At 49.2% G+C, this 17,800-nt stretch overlaps 2 protein-coding genes across 2 annotated transcripts; one reads left to right on the forward strand and one right to left on the reverse strand.

Moving 5' to 3' along the window:
• Nucleotides 1-201: 201 nt before the first annotated feature.
• Snu13 (small nuclear ribonucleoprotein 13) lies at nt 202-5,907 on the reverse strand. Its single transcript, XM_052748431.1, has 3 exons — nt 5,775-5,907; nt 3,571-3,691; nt 202-1,536 (listed from the first exon to the last, which is right to left on the reverse strand). Exons 1-3 carry the CDS (start codon nt 5,775-5,777, stop codon nt 1,274-1,276), a joined length of 387 nt encoding a protein of 128 aa, XP_052604391.1. The 5' UTR covers nt 5,778-5,907; the 3' UTR covers nt 202-1,273.
• Nucleotides 5,908-9,474: 3,567 nt separating this feature from the next.
• Nucleotides 9,475-16,446, forward strand: LOC128116829 (uncharacterized). Its single transcript, XM_052748435.1, has 2 exons — nt 9,475-10,147; nt 12,549-16,446. The coding sequence occupies exons 1-2, from the start codon at nt 9,938-9,940 to the stop codon at nt 16,428-16,430; spliced, it is 4,092 nt and encodes a 1,363-aa protein (XP_052604395.1). The 5' UTR covers nt 9,475-9,937; the 3' UTR covers nt 16,431-16,446.
• Nucleotides 16,447-17,800: the final 1,354 nt, after the last annotated feature.

The raw sequence follows: 17,800 nt of genomic DNA on the forward strand, positions 1-17,800 counted from the left end.
AAACAGTAAGTGGGAGTGGTGGTGCATACCCGTAATTCCAGCATGGGAAGCGGAGGCAGGGATCTCTTGAGAATTCAGGCCAGCCTGGTCTACACACCCAGACCATGTCTCAAGGCTCCCCCACCCCATGTTACAACTGCCCTAGAACGCTAAGCATTTCATTTCAAATATTAGCTGATAAAACTCAAAGTCAGGCACGGCTGCCGTTTCATTTAACATGAAGTAGGAACATATTTCTTTATTAGGATGCTCAAGAATGAACATTATTATCACTCTCTTCATGTGATAGAGAATACATCTGAACCATGTTGTGGGAGGAAAAGGATAAAGCCTCCCTCCCAAAGTGGGTGTCAAATGGCTCCACAAAAAAATCCCCATTCAACCAAGGACAGGATGTTCCTGATAGCATTGTCTCTGCTGTAAATTCCAGCCCCAGAATCCTTTATTCCAGCACGAACTAACTATTTTGTCCTCGTCACTCTTCAGATCCAGGCAGTCAACCTCACCCAGGCTGCCTGAGTCTGCAGACCATCCCTTTGACTTGTTACTGCCTTGATACCCTCAGTAGGGAACGGGTGAGAATATAAGGTTACACATATCAAAAACACACAAACATTAATAAATGGCACTTGGACATAGGCTTAACATTATCAAACTTCCTCTACAAATGATGGTGTGGTGGGCGAGAGGGACTGCTTCCCAAAGAAAGCTCTTCAGTCCTGTTAACATTTATGGAGATCTTGTATGCAAAGGCATGAGGGGTCAGTGTTACTTCATCTTATCCTGCACAGAGAAATGAGTTTGCAGGTGAAAATACACTATCCCTGGCTTAGGTTTTTCCTGGTTATTCCTGCTGTTAAATGCTGACATTCTGCCTCTCACATGTCTTAGGTATCATTTCACTTTTTTAAAAGAAGATTAAAAAATGGTAGAAGAGAGGATGAGGAGATGGGGACAAAACAACCCTGTAAGACAAATTAAAAATACAAAAACCGAGCTGGGCGGTGGTGGCGCACGCCTTTAATCCCAGCACTCGGGAGGCAGAGGCAGGTGGATCTTTGTGAGTTCGAGGCCAGCCTGGTCTCCAAAGTGAGTTCCAGGAAAGGCGCAAAGCTACACAGAGAAACCCTGTCTCGAAAAACGAAAAAAATTTACAAAAACCGGATGTAGTACAATATTTATAATAGAAACTGGCTGAAAATACCACATGCTAACAGACAATATGATACACAAGTGGGGTGGGAGTAGACAGGAAAGGGCAGAGGCCACAGGCCTACACCAGGAGCCTTTCAATAGACTGCTGGATGGACTGGATCTGCTGCTTTAGCTGGGAGCCTTCTTTGATGGTAACAGAACAGGCGATGACAGGTCTGGAGACCCCACAGGCCCGTCCTAGGGCCTGCTTGGAACGCACAAATACATAGGGGACATTCTTGTCTTCACACAGCAGTGGGAGGTGCAGGATGATCTCCAAGGGCTCAGCGTCTGCTGCCATCACAATGAACTCAGAGATGCCCCTGTTGAGGGTTTTGGTGGCTGTTGAGACAGAACATGAAGCCAACAGATGACATGGGGCTTGGGCAGAGCAGCCACAGCAAAGTAAGGAAAAAGTAACCCATACAAGGACACAATGCTCAGGACAAGCCAGGCGAGGTGGTGCAGACTTTTAGTCTCAGCAGCTGGGAGGCAGATGTCTGAGTTCGAGGCAAGCCTGGTCTACACAGTGGGTTCCAGGACAGCCAAAGCTGCATGAGACCCTGTCTCAAAGGGGGCCTGGGGGCGTGGAGAGAACAAAACAAAAACCAATTTTATGCCTGGAGCAGCCCTGTAATGTAATAATACTTAATCCTTCCTCAATGTCTTTCTCACCCACTCAGCATAAGGATATACCAGCACAAAGTAATGCTTTTATAGTTTTAACCTGTCCCCGAGGCCTCAGTTCTCTGTTCAAACCTCACTTTCTGAGAAGATTCAATCCAAAAAGATCCTCAAACAGCTACACACCCCATCCTCCTTCACAGCAGGCCTGCCTTCCATAATCCACACCTTCCTTCATATGTGACCGCCAAGAATGGAGGACACAACAGAACAGGCCCATGAGCATTCTGCTTTGCCTTCTGCCCACAACATAGGTAAAAGATTCCCGTTTTTTCAGGGTTCCCCTAAAATCTCAAACGTGGTATTTTAATTAATATCTTAAAAAACAAAGCCGCTCGGCTGGGCAGTGGTGGCACACTCCTTTAATCACAGTATTCAGGAGACAGAGGCAGGAGGATCTCTGTGAGTTCGAGACCAGCCTGGTCTACAGAGTGAGATCCAGGACAGCTAGGGCTGTTACACAGAGAAACTCTGTCTCAAAAAACAAACAAAAACCAAACCAAAGCAAAAATAAAAACTGGAGAGATGGATCAGCGGTTAAGAGCACTGACTGCTCTTCCAGAGGACCTGGGTTCAATTCCCAGCACCCACATGGCAGCTCACACCTGTCTGTAATTTCAGTTCCAGAGGATCTGATACAGACATACATGCAGGTAAAAACACCAATGCACATAAATGGAAATAAAAATAAACTAAGAAAAAAAAATCTCTACTACAGAAAGCTATTTGGTTTTCTTTTTTCTAGGCAGAAATGTCATGGCACATATAATTAGTTCACTGAAAAATTGTTCATTCAACAAACTAAGCATGGCAGCGCACACCTATAATGCCAGCACTTGAGAGGGACAGGAGGATCAGCTCAAGGTTGGCTACATAGTAAATTTTGAGGCTAGCCTGGGTTCACTAGGCTCTCCCAAACAAACAAACCAACAAAACACAAAAACTCCTCAGCCCGTCTGCCTCTACCCTGCAACTCCCCCTCCCCCTCCACACACAAAAGAAAAATGTTTCTGAGAACCACTGAAATTCAGGCATCCCACAGTTGCCAAATACCGAAAAGCATTACAATCCTTTTCTTTTTGATAGTTCTAAAGAGTGAGTACAACTTCATACAGTTTTAATAACTGCTTTCCAAATGGCTCCACAAAAATAAATAAAATACATTTTTGTTTGTTTGTTTTTCGAGACAGGGTTTCTCTGTGTAGCTTTGCGCCTTTCCTGGGACTCACTTTGTAGACCAGGCTGGCCTCAAGCTCAGAGATCCGCCTGCCTCTGCCTCCCGAGTGCTGGGATTAAAGGCGTGCGCCACCGCCGCCAGGCTAAAATACATTTATATATTCAGAGAGAAAAGGCAAATATAGCAAAATGTTAACCACTGATGGCTCTACATCCTAACCACCTTTTGCATCTAATGCCAAATGGATCTTTCATTGGTCGGTAAAGAACTTCTAGAATGCACATTAGCCCAACTATTTAAGAAGTTGCGGTAGGAGGACTGCTTGGGTTGGGGAGTTCAAGGCCACCCTGGGAACACACCAAGACCTGCCTCCACAAAGTAAAATAGAAAGTGAAGGATGGTGAGGAAGAGTGAAAATAAAATATCCAGCCCTTCTTCCCAAACTAGAAATCCAGGAGATCCCTGTTGAAAACAGGGGCCTTCAGCACCCCAGCATCACCCAGTGCTTGTCTCACCTTCATTGGCTCCTTTCCGAAGCTGCTTGTAGTTACATGACTGCTGAACGAGGTCCAGCAACTTCTTGGTGAGGTGGGCATCTGCGAGGGGATAGGCCTTCGGATTTACATCAGCCTCTGTCTGTGAGACCAGAAGGTATTTCAGATAAATTACAAACTATCAACGACTGAGACCAGCTTGGTTCCCTCCTTACACATACACAGGCATACCCCCCACCCCCCACTTTAGGGATAGATGACACCCAACTTCAAAAACAGCCTGTAGCAATGCAACAAGAAACCAACCAAGTACAGACAGAATATGTATATTAACACAGGTCTGACCACTCTAATGCTGTCTTCTGGACCCTAAGTGCAAGAGCAATCATACACACACACTCTCACACACATATACCCATAATTACAAAATTTTAGCTCAGTGGTAAGAGCGCTTGCCTAGCAAGCGCAAGGCCCTGGGTTCGGTCCTCAGCTCTGGGGGGAAAAAAAATCCAAAAGACCTTGCGCATGCTAGCGAAGCACTGGATCTGTATTTTCAGCCCACACCTTTTTGAGACAAGGCTTGCTATACAGCCCAGGCTAGCCAATTTGAATCCCTAGCTTGATCAATTTGATCTCCTTGTATACCTGACAGTCAAACATGCATTTTTTTTTTTTTTTTTTTAAAGAGACAGGGTTTCTCTGGGTAGCTTTGGAGCCTGTCCTGGAACTCTCTCTGTAGACCTGGCTGGCCTCGTACTCACAGAGATCCACCTGCCTCTGCCTCTTGAATGCTGGGATTAAAGGCGTGGACCACCACCACCCGGCTACACGCATGATTTTGATTTAGCAAATTACAGCCATAAATAACTTAATAATGCCTCTGTCAACAAGACCCTGCTCACATAAAATTCCAACGGAGCTGAAAAAGGCCAGTGACACTAGCCACTTTGAAATTCTAGCAAAAAAGTTCTGCTAGTTGTATACGGTGGTACATAAAATTATGCACAGTACATTAAAAGTTGCCGCTTATGTTATTTACCACACTACACTTTATTATTCTTTGTGTATTATAAATAGGTTACTGTAGATAGTACACTTGTTGTGGCAGCAGCATCTGGTTTTTTAATCAAGAGGCCCAAGAATGACTGACCGACCAGCTTTGGTGTGGTGGCACACATCTGTAATCCTAGCACTCTGGAGGCTGAGGCAGGAGGATGAGAGTCCAAGCCGGAGCGCACCCCGTCCTTCAGGGATGCAGGACTGCACGGCAAACATTACAGCAACTCGTTATCCCCACTTCACAGCCGGTGCAAACTGCCGCACAGTTCAACCGGAGAGCACCGGACCTCAAACTCGTCACTGGTTCAGCCCTGGCTTAGAGGCTTCCTCAAACCAGACACAGCCAGTCCCTAAACCTCGGAGGTGGGGGCGCGAAAGTTACCAAAGCCGATCTGGAACCCAAGTGCTGGATTAAATCTCAGTACAGACGTGAAAGGGCTCGCCAAACTCTTTCCTCCTTACTATGCTCCAACCCTAACTAGTCACAACAGGAAACACGACCTGGAACCCTCTCTCGACAACATTAAAGTGGCGACGACCGAGCGTTATCGTCACACGTGGTGGTGCAACCAGGACCTCCGATTTCTGAGTCTCACCGTAGGAATCTGGTGACCTGGGCCTCCGCCGGGGTCACTCCACATTCTCCCTGACCCCAAACTTAAAAACAAAAATTCAAACGCCCCTGAATTCCCCAAGCCGTGCTGGCTCCCGACAGACAGTAGACGCAGACCCCACGGCGCCACTCTCCTGAACCCCGGGCGTGGGAAAGGAGTGGGCAGAGGCTGACGATCCCGTGATTTCTCGTCATCTTCTAGAGATCGTTTAAAAAGACAAAAAAAAAATAAGGGAAAGGGAATGGAGACCGAGTGTTCCAGACACCTCCACCACCCCACGTGGGGCGGTCATTTTCCCACGCGGCGCCCGGCCTCTCCCCCGGCCCGGCCTCTGGCCACGCCCACCGCTGCAAAGCCGATCGGGCCACGGAGCTCGGGACCCACCGGCCGCCCGAGTTCTCGACTCTGCCGCCCGAGTTCTAACCCGGGACCCGGAGGTCGGCCATGGCGGGGCGGGCGAGATGGCGCGCGCGCTACGCCTCCCGCGGGACGGAGCGCACCGAGGCCCGCGCCCCCCGCTCCGCGCGCTGGCGGCCCCGCGCGCTCACTCACCATGGCTGCGGTGCGCCGGCCTCGCCGCGACTCGAGAACAGCCCACCTCCAGACAGGCCGAAACGCGGCGCAGAAAGAGGAGCGGAAGTCACTTCCTGCGCGGGAGAGGAAGCGGAAGTGATGTCACTCCGGGCGCGCGGTGACGTCGCCCCGGCGCCGTTCCCACAGTGCTCAAGGGCTGAAGTCGTCTGTGGTTGGAAGGAACGGGTTTTACTGGATTTTGTTAGCGTCCTAGTGTAAATGATTGGCCCACACTGTGAATTAGACATTCGGGAAGCCGGGCGGTGGTGGCGCACGCCTTTAATCCCAGCACTCAGGAGGCAGAGCCAGGCGGATCTCTGTGAGTTCGAGGCCAGCCTGGGCTACAGAGTGAGATCCAGGACAGCCAGGGCTACACAGAGAGAAACCCTGTCTCAATAAACCAAAAAATAAAAATAAGTAAACATTCGGGAGTGGCACACCAATACAAAGGGTTTCAAGGGTGGCCATTTCATTGCCCCCCACTTTCTTTTTTTTAGTTTTTCAAGACAGGGTTTCTCTGTAGCTCTGTAGTCCAGGCTGGCCTGGAACTCACAGAGATCCGCCTGCCTCTGCCTCCTCCAAGTGCTGGGATTAAAGGTGTGTGCCTCTACCGCCCAGCTATTGCCTGGTTTTTGTTTTTTGGTTTTCTTTTTTTGTTTTTGTTTTTCTTTTTCAAGCACGTCGTGTACCCTTTGAAAGTTGACTTCTCAGGCCTGAGGTGATGGCCAGCCTGTCACCCCAGCACTTGAAAAATGAGGCAGGAGAATCAGTTCGTTGCCAGCTTCGGTTACAAAGCAAGTTCGAGGCCAGCTTTGGGCTACCTGAGACCTTGTCTTCCTCCTCAAGAAAACAAAATAAAAACTCACCTGTCTAATCCCTCAGTGTTAGTCAAATTCCAAGTAAATATTTTCTTCCTCTTGAGATCTGCCTCATCAATATTTCTGGTGGGGCGTGGAGTTAGAGTTCACTTAGGTGATTTCTACAGTGAGTTTGGGGTGGGGAGATAATTACGGAATGACAGTGAAGTTGTGTTTGGAGTCTTAATAACACACCTGCTTTCTTCTGCCCAGCGCCTTGCCCCACCCCCACCCCTTTTTTTTTTTGTTTGTTTTGTTTTGTTTTTCGAGACAGGGTTTCTCAGTGTAACAGCCTTGGCTGTCCTGGAACTTGCTCTGTAGACCAGTCTGGCCTCGAACTCACAGAGATCTATCTGCTGGCCTCTCCCCCGAAGTGCTGGGATTAAAGGCATGAGCCACCACCGCACGCTTGCGCCTTAATGCTGCACTAAAACTCTGGTTGCTCTTCCATAAAATATTGGTTCAATTCCCAGCACCCACACAGCAACTAACAACTATGACTCCAGTTCCAGGGGCATCCAACTCCCTCTTCTAGCTTCCATGAGCACTGTGATGTACAGACTTATATTCGGGCAAACACCCATACACAGGAAATGAAACTTTTGTTTTTAAAAGAGTGAATATAGAAGCCAGGTAGTAGTGGCACATTCTTTTAATTTCAGCACTCTGGAGGCAGAGGCAGGTGGATCTCTTGAGTTCCATGCCAGCCTGGTCTACAGAGTTCCAGAACAGCCAGGGCTACACAGAGAAACCCTGTCTCGAAAAACTAAGTAAATAAATAAATAAATAAAATGATAATAACAATAATAATAAAAGTGAATATAGCTCGGCGGTGGTGGCACATGCCTTTAATCCCAGCACTCAGGAGGCAGAGGCAGGCAGATCTCTGAGTTTGAGGCCAGCCTGGTGTACAGAGTGAGTTCCAGGACAGCCAGAGCTGTTACACAGAGAAACCATGCCTCAAAAAAACAAAACAAAACAAAACAAAACAAAAACAGTAAATATCAAATCAGACCCTTCATTCCCCACACTAAACTTTATCTTGTGCACATCTGATAAGACTTGTTAAAAAGGAAACAAAACAAAACCGTCTCTGAACATTTCCAAAAAATGCTTGCTGATTGTCTCAGTGACTGCTCCTCATCTCTGTTGGGTACTGTTTTATATCTCTGACTTATTTGGTTCAATCAGCCTCCACTGTTGGGGGAATGAAACCTATGTATTCTAATCCACAGCCTTAGGTATGTCCTTAGTGTTTGCTTCTTAGATGTGCTTTATGAAAATTTACAGTTATTATTTGACCTACTTGGTATCCTAGTTCACCACTCCAGATCTCCCTAGTAGTGACTGAGGGTTTTATTACTTTAATTTTCTCATTAGAATATGCTAATTATACATAATGAGTTCGTTAGTCGGTTGCTTTGCTGTGTTTTGACATAGGGCCACACCCTAGCTGTAGCTGGTTTGAACTTGTAGCAGACCTCTTTCCTCCTCTCCCTCTCCAGTGCTATGGTTATAGGCCTGTCTCAAGATAATGTTTGACTCTACAGTGGGTAGGGGATCAATCATCTCTGCCTGGCTGGGAAACTCAATATGTAGATCAACCAGTCTCTGAACTCACAGAGATCCTCCTGCCTCTGCCTCCCGAGTGCTGGGAGTAAAGGCATGTATAGCCCAACTTTCTTTGGACCACCAGCTCCTAAATAATGACACGGAGATTTCTTATAGTTTGATAGCTTGGCCTTAGTTTAGGCTTGTTCCCAACTAGTTGTTAAAATTTAAATTAACGAGCCAGGTGGTTAATCCCAGCACTACTCCTTCAAGGTCACCTCTGTTTCAGAGAAGTAAAAAACCCACCAAGCAGAGCAGAAAAGCTTATTGTATTGTTTTGTTTTTCGAGACAGGGTTTCTCTGTGTAATTTTGGTGCCTGTCCTGGATCTTGCTCTGTAGACCAGGCTGGCCTTGAACTCGCAGAGATCCTCCTGGCTCTGCCTCCCAAGTGCTGGGATTAAAGGCGTGGGCCACCACTGCCCAGCGCTTATTGTATTCTTTAGCTCTAGAAATGGAATTTATTTTATTTAGTAAAGTAAATGCCTGGTGGCTTGTGCCTGTAATCCCAGCACTTAGAAAACTGAAACAGGAGGATTGCTGTGAGTTTGAGGTCAGCCTGGGTTACAGTGATTTCTAAGCCAGAAATCTCAGAAAGCAAAAGTAGGAGAGGAGAGGGGAGGGGAGGGGAGGGGAGAGGAGGGGAGGGGAGGGGAGAGGAGGAGAGGAGAGGGGAGGGGAGGACAGTGACTGATTTGGAGATACAGTTCTTTAAGAACCTCGTGTGATGTGGTGGAGGCTGGCTTAGGTAGTTTTGCTTCTGGGGTCCTGTTACTTATACAGGCTAGGTGTGGTGGTGCACGTCTTTAGTTCCAACACCCCAGAGGCAGGCAGATTGCTATGAGTTCAAGGTCAGCCTGGTTTGTGTAGTGAGTTCTAGACCAGGTAGGGCTACATAGTGATATCCTATCTCAAAGAAAAAAAATTTTTTTGTTTAATTAGCTATGTGGTAATGAATGCCTGTATTCCCAACACTCAGTCTGAGGCAGGAGGATCAATGTGAATTTGAAGACAGCCTGGGTTATATAGAAAGGTCTTATCTCAAAACCAAGAAGCAGAAACAAAAAAAAAAATCCAATGAGTTGTTGCCAATCACAGTTATCCTGTCATGCTGTAGAACATTAGAAGCTATTCCTTCTGTCCAAATGCGCCCAACTACCCATCAACGAGGTAAGCTTTTAGGCTACCACTAGCCCCCTCAAATTCAAAGTCCTCTGCCTAGTCTTCGCTTCCATGAGGGGCCAAGGGATCACCCTAACCTACTTATCAGTCACTACTTGGGCACAGATTTATGGCCCGGAGTTGAGGATGAGTCTTCCCTCTCTGTTCCTGGTGAGGGCTCTGGAACCAAGGTCTGGGAAAGCTGAGCAGGTCTATCTGTGCCCAACCTGCTGTTTAGCCGTTTGGCCACAAGGGGGCATAACCCACCAGCTTGGAGCTCCTGTCTGAGCCTAGTCTGGACTGGCCAGGAGAGGTTTCCTCCACCAAGGGTCTGCTGGCCAGAACTACTAGCTAGCGCTGAAAGTGAGTGCAGCAGGCAGGCTCCTTTGTGAGGTGGCCCCAGTGACAGAGGGACTGTGAAGTAAGGGGTACCCCACCCCAAACTGAGTGAGCCAGCCACGCTAGTGTTTCCTTCCCACTCCTCCCAACACCATCTACCGGACCTAAGCTTTGCCATGTTGCTACCACTTCTGGGAGCCTGTGCCGTGGTGGGCCCATTCCAGGGCCCTGAGTGGGAGCCAGTAAGAGGCCTGCTGTCCCAGGATCAAAGCTGCAGGGATCCCCGGTGCTGTGGTAATCTGCTTGTCTTCTGCCTCTTTCTGATCTGGCAGATCCAACAGTATTGGTACCGGGTCTCCAGGACCAGCAAGAGGAATGCCATCAAGGTAAAAGGGGCCACTTCCTCAGCATCATGACTGTTAGTCACTCTCTACATGGACCCTGTTCGGTGTCTTGTGTATCAGAGGTGAACTAAAGAGCTTCGGCTGGTCTGTATAATCACCGTCTAGGCCTTAAAGCCAGGACTCATCTCTGTTCTTCACTCTATACACTCAATCCATTTGCAAATTTTAGGAACCCTCTGTGAAATCCGTAACTCATAGCTATGACTTCTAGAGACCTCACTCTGCCACCCAGGCAGAGCCACCAGCCTGTAGCTCTGGCCCATGGTAATGGCTGTCTGTGTCTGCCTGTGTACCCTTCCTTCCTCCTTTAAAAAAAGCTATAATATGTACACACAATTACAAGTGTATAAATCAGCGAACTTTTACAAGCCAAACACACTCAGGTGTAGTACCCACATTAAGAAACACCAGCAGGGGCAATCAAGATGGCTCTTTGGGTCAGAATGATTGTTGCCAAGCCTGATGACCTGACTTTGGTCCCCAGAACCCACGTGGTGGTAGGAGAAAAACAATTCCCACCAATTGTCCTCTGACCTCCTCACCTATGCTATGGCATATACACATAGGCTTGTGTGTGTGGTGGTTGATACAAGCCTGTAATCCCAACATTCAGGAGGCAGAGGCAGGGGCTGTCCCACGTTTGAAGCCATCCTGGTCTACATAACTAGTTCCCATCCAGCCGAGGCTACAGAACTCTGTTTTGCAAGATATAAAATGAAAGAGAAAAGAAACAGACCATCAAGGAGAGTTGCCTAGTGACAGAATGTTGGTTTAGGTTGTATAAGGCCTTGGCTTCAAACACTAGCAATGAAAACCAGGCAGGAAGCTGGGCATGGGGTGCACCCCTTTAATCCCAGCACTCAGGAGGCAGAGGCAGGCGGATCTCTGTGAACGCAAAGACAGCCTGGTCTATGTAGTAAGTTCCAGGACAGCCAGGGCTACATAGAGAGGCCCTGTCTCTAAATAAATAAAAATAAATAAATAAATAAATAAATAAAGAAAGAAAGAAAGAAAGAAAGAAAGAAAGAAAGAAAGAAAGAAAGAAAGAAAACTAGGTATGGTGGTTTATGCTGTAATCCCAGGACTCAGGACGATGATCAGGAGGCGTACTAGACTCGGTTCCAAGCCTTGCCTTCCCCCACTTCTCACCAAACAAACAAAAGGACCACCCCTCAAAAAACCCAGACCAAAACCCAAGTACTAGAAGATCCTGGGTTTAAACTCCAGCACTGAAGAAAAAAAAAAAAGACCTGAAGCCCCAAAATGTGCACTCAAAGGGGCTGATCGCTGATAGTGCAGACCTATACGAAAGCACACGGCAAGTACTCAACATTGACCTTACGTCCAATACTGTGCTTGTGAGCCAGACAGACTCTAAAAACAGGTCAAAGCTCTCCCCTCCATAAACCCCTGTGAGTCCACTCCCTACAAAACTCAGAGCAAAACTCAAACTCTTGCCTCAATCCCAAGTCTGATAGGATCGAGCCCGTACCTGTCTCTGACCTCATCTTCCGGGGTTCTCCTCGTTGCTGGCTCCATTCTGATCCCATGGGTGCTCCCCCCTCTCTTCCTTGTTCCCCTCTTCTTCTTCCTTGGTTTTCAAGGCTGGGGTAGAACCCAGGACCTCCCACACTAGGCACCGTGCTATGCCATTGAACAACATTACGTTCTCACTGAGCTTCTTGGCTGTTTCTATGGACATAACCCTGCTTGCTCTGTTCCTAGGGTCTTTATACTTAATGTCTCCTCTGCCTACAGTACTCAAGTGTCATTTGATCTGCCCCTAATTTCATTCAGTTTTCCAGCCAAATATCACCTCCTCTGAGAGGCCTTCCTTGACTATTCTGTCTAGCGGCGTTAACGCCAGCCCTCTACTTTGCATTTATTTCCATTCAAATGCTTTTTGGGGTACTAACATGGATTTTTGTTTTAAGATAGGATCTCATGTAGCTCAGGCTGGTCTCTAACGTGCTATGTAGCCAAGGATGACCTTGAACTTCTGATCCTCCTTTGCCTACTTTCTGAGTGCCGAGATGATTGGAGTGGATTCTTTTCATGCTAGGCATAGACTCTCCGAGTTGAGCCACATCTCTAGCCTGATAGTTATATATTTGGTTATTGTCTTCCCCATGTCTAGAATATAGCTCCCGGCAGGGACTTTGTCTTATTCACTTTGGTACCCAACACACAGAACGGTGCCTGGCTCAGAGCAATCTCTCACTATATCGGAGTGAATAAATGCTGTTTGCTTAGGGGAAGTGCCCCCTCCCCTTTTTTAGCACAAGTACCTTCGTCCGGGTAGTGGGACATTTAGTCAGATCTGTAGGGGATGTAGGAGATCAGCTGTATGCCAGAGCTTTATTTCTCAGTCCTTGCTTTCCAGGTACCACCGCAGAGATGGGCAGTGTTATCCACCAGATGTGAAACTTTCTTTGGGATGATTCACAAATTCTTTACTCATGGAAAAATCAGAAACCTGGATGTTCCTGTCCAACAATGGACACAGAGGCAGAGATGGGGATATAGGAGGGGCCTCAGACAACAATGGGCCACCCAGTACCTGCTGTCTCCACAGAACTCATGCCAAGACCTGCCTTGGGTTGTCCACAGCTCTTCTGAGCCCATTATTTGTACCCCTTCCTTTTCAAGCACCTGTCTTCTCCCTCAGGACAATTCTTGGGAAGTATGGCAAGTTCCCTGGTGTCCCAGCAGTAGCCAGGCCCACCCTTCCCTGGACATGTGCCAAAGAATGGAGCCGAGGCTGGCTCCCTCCCCGGAGAAGTTGGTGCCAATGGAGCCTGTTAGCCTGAAATACAACTCCACCTCCACAGCCTTAGCCATCTCTCTCCCAAACTTCCCTTTAGTTCACAGGTCAAAGTTCTGCCTCAGAGGGCTTCTGCCTGGTCCTCTTAACCAACAATTGGAACCGCCCACCAAGAAGTCCCTGGATAGCCCCCAAGATCCCTCAGAACCACAGGGTGAAACTCAGACAGCAGGCAGAGAATACAGTGAAGATAGCCTGCAATACACAGACCAGAGGAAGGGCAGAAAGGAGGTTGCTTCAGAAATACAAGCATCTGGAGGCCCCCTCCTTCCTGTAGACTTGGGAGTGGAGAAGGATGGAGAGGCTAAGGCCCTGGGGTGCGGAGGCTCCGTGCCAGAGCGGGAGAAGCAAGACCAAATGGGAACTGAAGATAGAGAACCAACTGAGAAACTATGGAAGAAAACCCAGAGGGAGCCTGGAGACAGGAATCCTTCTACCCAGGCTCATGCGGGAGAGAATCAAGAAGAGATCAGATGTAAAACTGACACAGCAACTCAGACACCAGAGTGGGGGAACCAGGAGGATGCTGTGGAGACTCTGGCTCTGGGGAAGAAGAATGAGAAAGAAGCTAGAGGGAAGGAAGAGGCAGAGGCCCGGGAGCAAGGACTGGGGACACGGAGCTGGATTGGAAGAAAGAATAGTGAGGATTCCCAAATGCTAAGTCAGGGCACACAAGACCCGATCGGAGGGAATACTGGCACAGAAACTGAGGCAGAGGAAGGAGGAAGCAAGGGCCAGATGGGAAGTGAGGATGGTGTGAAAATCCGGACATCTGGGAGGGAGAACCTGAGAGAAACCAAACAACAGGACAGTGAAGAGACCCGGGCCCTGGAGTGGGAGAAACAGGGATGGGTTAGAACTCAGAATGAGGTCCAGACTCCAGCGGGGGAGGAGCGAGGATGGAGCGGAGGTGAGAACGCCAGGAAGACCCATGCATCGAAGAAAGAGGACCAGAACCTGTCGAGACATGAAGTTCAGGTGGGGATGAAGAAGCTCAAGGAGATAAGAGAAGAGGACTGGGTGGTGATCCAGGCGCCCTGGTGGGGAAACCAGAGACTGGTGCTGATTGCAATCGACAGAGGACTCAAGATATCATGTTGGGGAAATCAAGGTCAGATTGGAGGGGAACACACTGCAGGGATTCGGGCCCTGGAGAGTGACCGGAGACAAGGTGGAGATGATGGGACAAACAACCTGCCACCCGAGGCTGAGACTCAGGGTCAACTAAGAGGTAAAACTCCCCTGGAGACTCACGCAGTGGACAAGCTGGCACCAGGGAGGAGAAACCAGAGAGAAGCTGGAGGTGATGTTGATGTAAAGACCCGGAGACCCGGGAGCAAGAACCAGGGACAGTTGACGGAAACCAGAGGAAGCCGTTCTACAAGGTGGAGGAGCTGGGGACAGGCGAGAGGAGAGAAGGCTTCAGAAAATGGGGCCTTGGAGAAGAAAACCTGGGGCAAGGCTGGAAGCGAGGATGGTAGAAAGATCCAGAGAGCCAGGAGGAAGACTCAGAGGGTGCTAAGGAAAGTTAACGGAAAGACCTACTTGTTAGAGTGGAAGACCCCGCAAAAATTCAGAAAGGGGAACGATGCAGACATTCAAAAACAAGGGAAGAGAAGCTTGCGAAACTTCACAGGTGATGGTGGCCCAGAGAGCCGAGCCTCCCGGGGAGAGGACCAGAGACAGTCAGTGGGTGAAATGGATGGAAAGATTCAGACCCAGGGACAAAGAATCCAGAGCAAGGGTAGAGCTGTTGCTGCAGAAATCCCAGCTGTAGGGGCCCAGAGCAAACGCGGAGCTGAGGAGTCTGACCAGTCTCCCACGTGGAGGAGAGGAGACAAGGGCCAGGTCAGAAGGAAGGATGTTGTCAGGTCCAGTCTTCAAGGGGACTCTTCTGTGAGAGAGGGGCCCACAGGCAGGAAGCACAGCCTGGCTCAGCCTGCTTCTCTCATTTTTAGACATGGAACCCCCAGACACAAGCAGCCAGTCGCTGGAAATGGTATAGACTCTGCTCCCTGTCCTCAGGAACATTTAAGCAGGCAGGGCCCGGCCCCTGCCCGGAAGCACAGAGGCGGGGTCAGTGGAAGCTCCCAGAGGGCCCAACCTGGGTCTCAAAGAAGACAAGAAAGGGACAAAAGGGTGGAACCAGCAGAGGCTCCCAGCCTGACCTGCCAGCACCTCCACCCACAGTCTCAGCCGTCCTCTGTCTTTCCCTCTCTCCTGTGTCCCCAAGTCCGCCAGGCTGCCGCGGCTCCAGCAAGCGTACCCGTTCTCACCACTCCGTCCAAATGGCCAGCCCTCAAGAAGAGCAAACATCTGCTCCTGGAGTCCCTCATGAAGAGGAGGATCGCACACCTGAGGTGGGGCCTCCCTCGACGAATCCTGGAGTCTTACCTGCTTTTTCACTTCTTAGAGGCTTGCGCTCTGCCTCGGGCTGGAGTGAGGCTGCCTGGATCACGCACAGACCGGGACCGCCAAAGGCAACAGGAACAGCACTGTGAGCCCCAGGGATCCCTGCTAGGCCCCGAGTCTCCAGGCAGGTCTCAAAGCCGTCCCGTTCCAGAAAGAAAAAGCTCAAAACTTTCTACCCAAGTCCAGGCTCTGGAGAAGGGTAAGCCACCCAAGTCAGAGCCAACGCGCAGCTCCGTTCCACCTAAGAAACCCAGGAGAATTAGGCCACCAGGGGGAGCAAGAGAACCACCGATCCAAGAGGAGGCCCCTAAGGCCAAGAATCCTGCTCCGGGGATTCCCAGGCCAGCAGCAGAGTCCAGGAGCTGGTGCGGCCCAGGACAGGTCCAAGAGCTTTCCACTGAGAGCAGCAGGGGCAGAAAAATGGTCAGGCCTGGAGTCTCCCATGTGGAAGAGAGGGCTTCCAGCAGAGTGAGGGCACCATCCTGCACAGAAGGCCACAGCCAGTGGAAGAAGGAATGCGTGCCAAGGGAAGCCTCTGAGCTCCCCAGACTCAAATGTCAGCAGTCCCCATACTTGAGAAGTGGAAGTGTGGGATCTGCAGAGGGCACGGGGGCCTGGCAGCCACCTTTCCTCTGTTCTGCACATACCTCCAGCTTCAAAGGGAATGTCCACTCTGCCACAGCCAGGCTGAGCATGACAATCTTGAGCAAGATGCCATGGTCACCACAGCTGGCTAAGTCCCAGCTTTCAGCTCCTTTTCTTACCCCGAGGAATCCTACCCCATTTCCCAAAGTGAGTGCCCTATATACAAAGGAGGACAGCATCAGAGTCCCCACTGCTTTGGAGAGGGCCCTCGAGCCACCAGGGCATTGCTGTACAGGAGTCATTGTTCCTAAGATGGAGAGCGTCAAGGAACATGAGGCACCTGGGAACCCAAATAGGGCACCCCGAAATCCAGCAGTCTCACAGAAGTTTGGTTTTATGAGGCACTTGAGATATTTTCTCAGACAGTATGGCCTTAAAAAGTAGGCCACAGGCCCAAAGTCCTTAGGGCATGTCAGAGAACACATGAGAGTGACCTGCTTAGTCCCAGAGCCTCTAATAAAATTGATTATTTGGATCCTGTGGGGCTGCAGATTCCTGTGGTGTGTTGTCCGACTGTTCTCTTTGGGGATTTGGGATACTCTGTGGATGGCATAGACGCCACTTCTACCGTGCATCTTTTAAGGTTAGCAGAATGTAGGTCAACCCGGGGTCATCTACTTCCAACCCTAACTTTAACCCTCTTCCTCCAGGCTCCTAGCTCCTCAGGGGAGAGGACACTGAGGATTTATCGTGGCTTTGTTTGCCCCATTCCCTAACTAATCCTGACTGAAGCAGGGTACTCAGCCTCAGTTGTTTGGAGGGTAGGGTAGTCCTCTGCATGAGACCCCTTTGATTACAAAGAAGTGAGGTCCTGTCAAGGCTGAGAACCATTGAGGAAGAGGGGACAGGAAGATGGTAAGAGGCAGAAACAGAGGAGGACCAGAGAGAAACCGTGTCTTCTGGAATCTGACAGGACGGCTGCACTCATAAACACACAGCAGCTGTACAAGATCAAGCCAGTCAACATCCCAGAACAGAGTGCGAAGGGACTGATGAACCTATCCACTCCTGAGGAGCTGTGGGTACTTGACAGCTTCTGTGGAAGAGGAGAGTCAGTTTTCTTTAAGATATAGCTCTTAATAGGTCGACCATACTCTAATGGATGGCCCCAAACCCAGGAGTATATGGGCAATAGGAACTGGAGTCAGGAAGTTATTTAAAACAAAAACAAAAACATAGAGCCACGAGAGGCGGCTTGTGCTAGTTTGAATGTAATTGGCCCTCATAAGCTCACGGAGTGACACTTTTAGGAGGTGTGGCCTTGTTGGAGGAAGTGTGTCACTGTAGGGGTGGGCTTTAAGGTCTCATATATGCTCAAGCCACGCCCAGTGTTTCAGACCACTTCCTGTTGCCTGAAAGCCAAGATGTAGCAGGACACTCGGCCACTTCTCCAGCACCATGTCTGCCTGCACGGCACCAGGTCCTGCCACGATGATAATGGACTAAACCTCTGAAACTGTAAGCTACCCCAATTAAATATTTTTCCTTTATAGGAGTTGCCATGATCATGGGTGTCTCTTCACAGCAATAGAAACCCTAATTAAGACAGAACTTGTGGCTTAGTTAGGGTTTGACAAGTTGACGCTGTCTTTAAAAAGTGGAGGAGACAGGAGGGTTGAATCCTGGAGCTCTGCTGCCCATGAACAAACTTCACAGACAAACCATCCTGTTCTATAGTATTGCCCACCATAATTATTTGCTGTATTAGCCCACCCTGGGACATTCCAGAGCTAATAGTTGAATCAAGTGGGAAT

This window comes from Peromyscus californicus, unplaced genomic scaffold, assembly GCF_007827085.1.
Source record: "Peromyscus californicus insignis strain IS unplaced genomic scaffold, ASM782708v3 Scaffold_20__1_contigs__length_68692818, whole genome shotgun sequence".
NCBI lineage: Eukaryota > Metazoa > Chordata > Mammalia > Rodentia > Cricetidae > Peromyscus > Peromyscus californicus.

Bases quoted from the DNA above. Each gene is read 5' to 3' on its own strand.
- Snu13 (XM_052748431.1), bottom strand. The intron at 1,537-3,570 runs GTGAGACAAGCA...CTGTCTCAACAG, and splicing joins TCGGAAAGGAGCCAATGAAG to CCACCAAAACCCTCAACAGG.
- LOC128116829 (XM_052748435.1), top strand. From the start codon at position 9,938: ATGTTGCTACCACTTCTGGGAGCCTGTGCCGTGGTGGGCCCATTCCAG. The intron at 10,148-12,548 runs GTAAAAGGGGCC...CTTGCTTTCCAG, and splicing joins GCAAGAGGAATGCCATCAAG to GTACCACCGCAGAGATGGGC.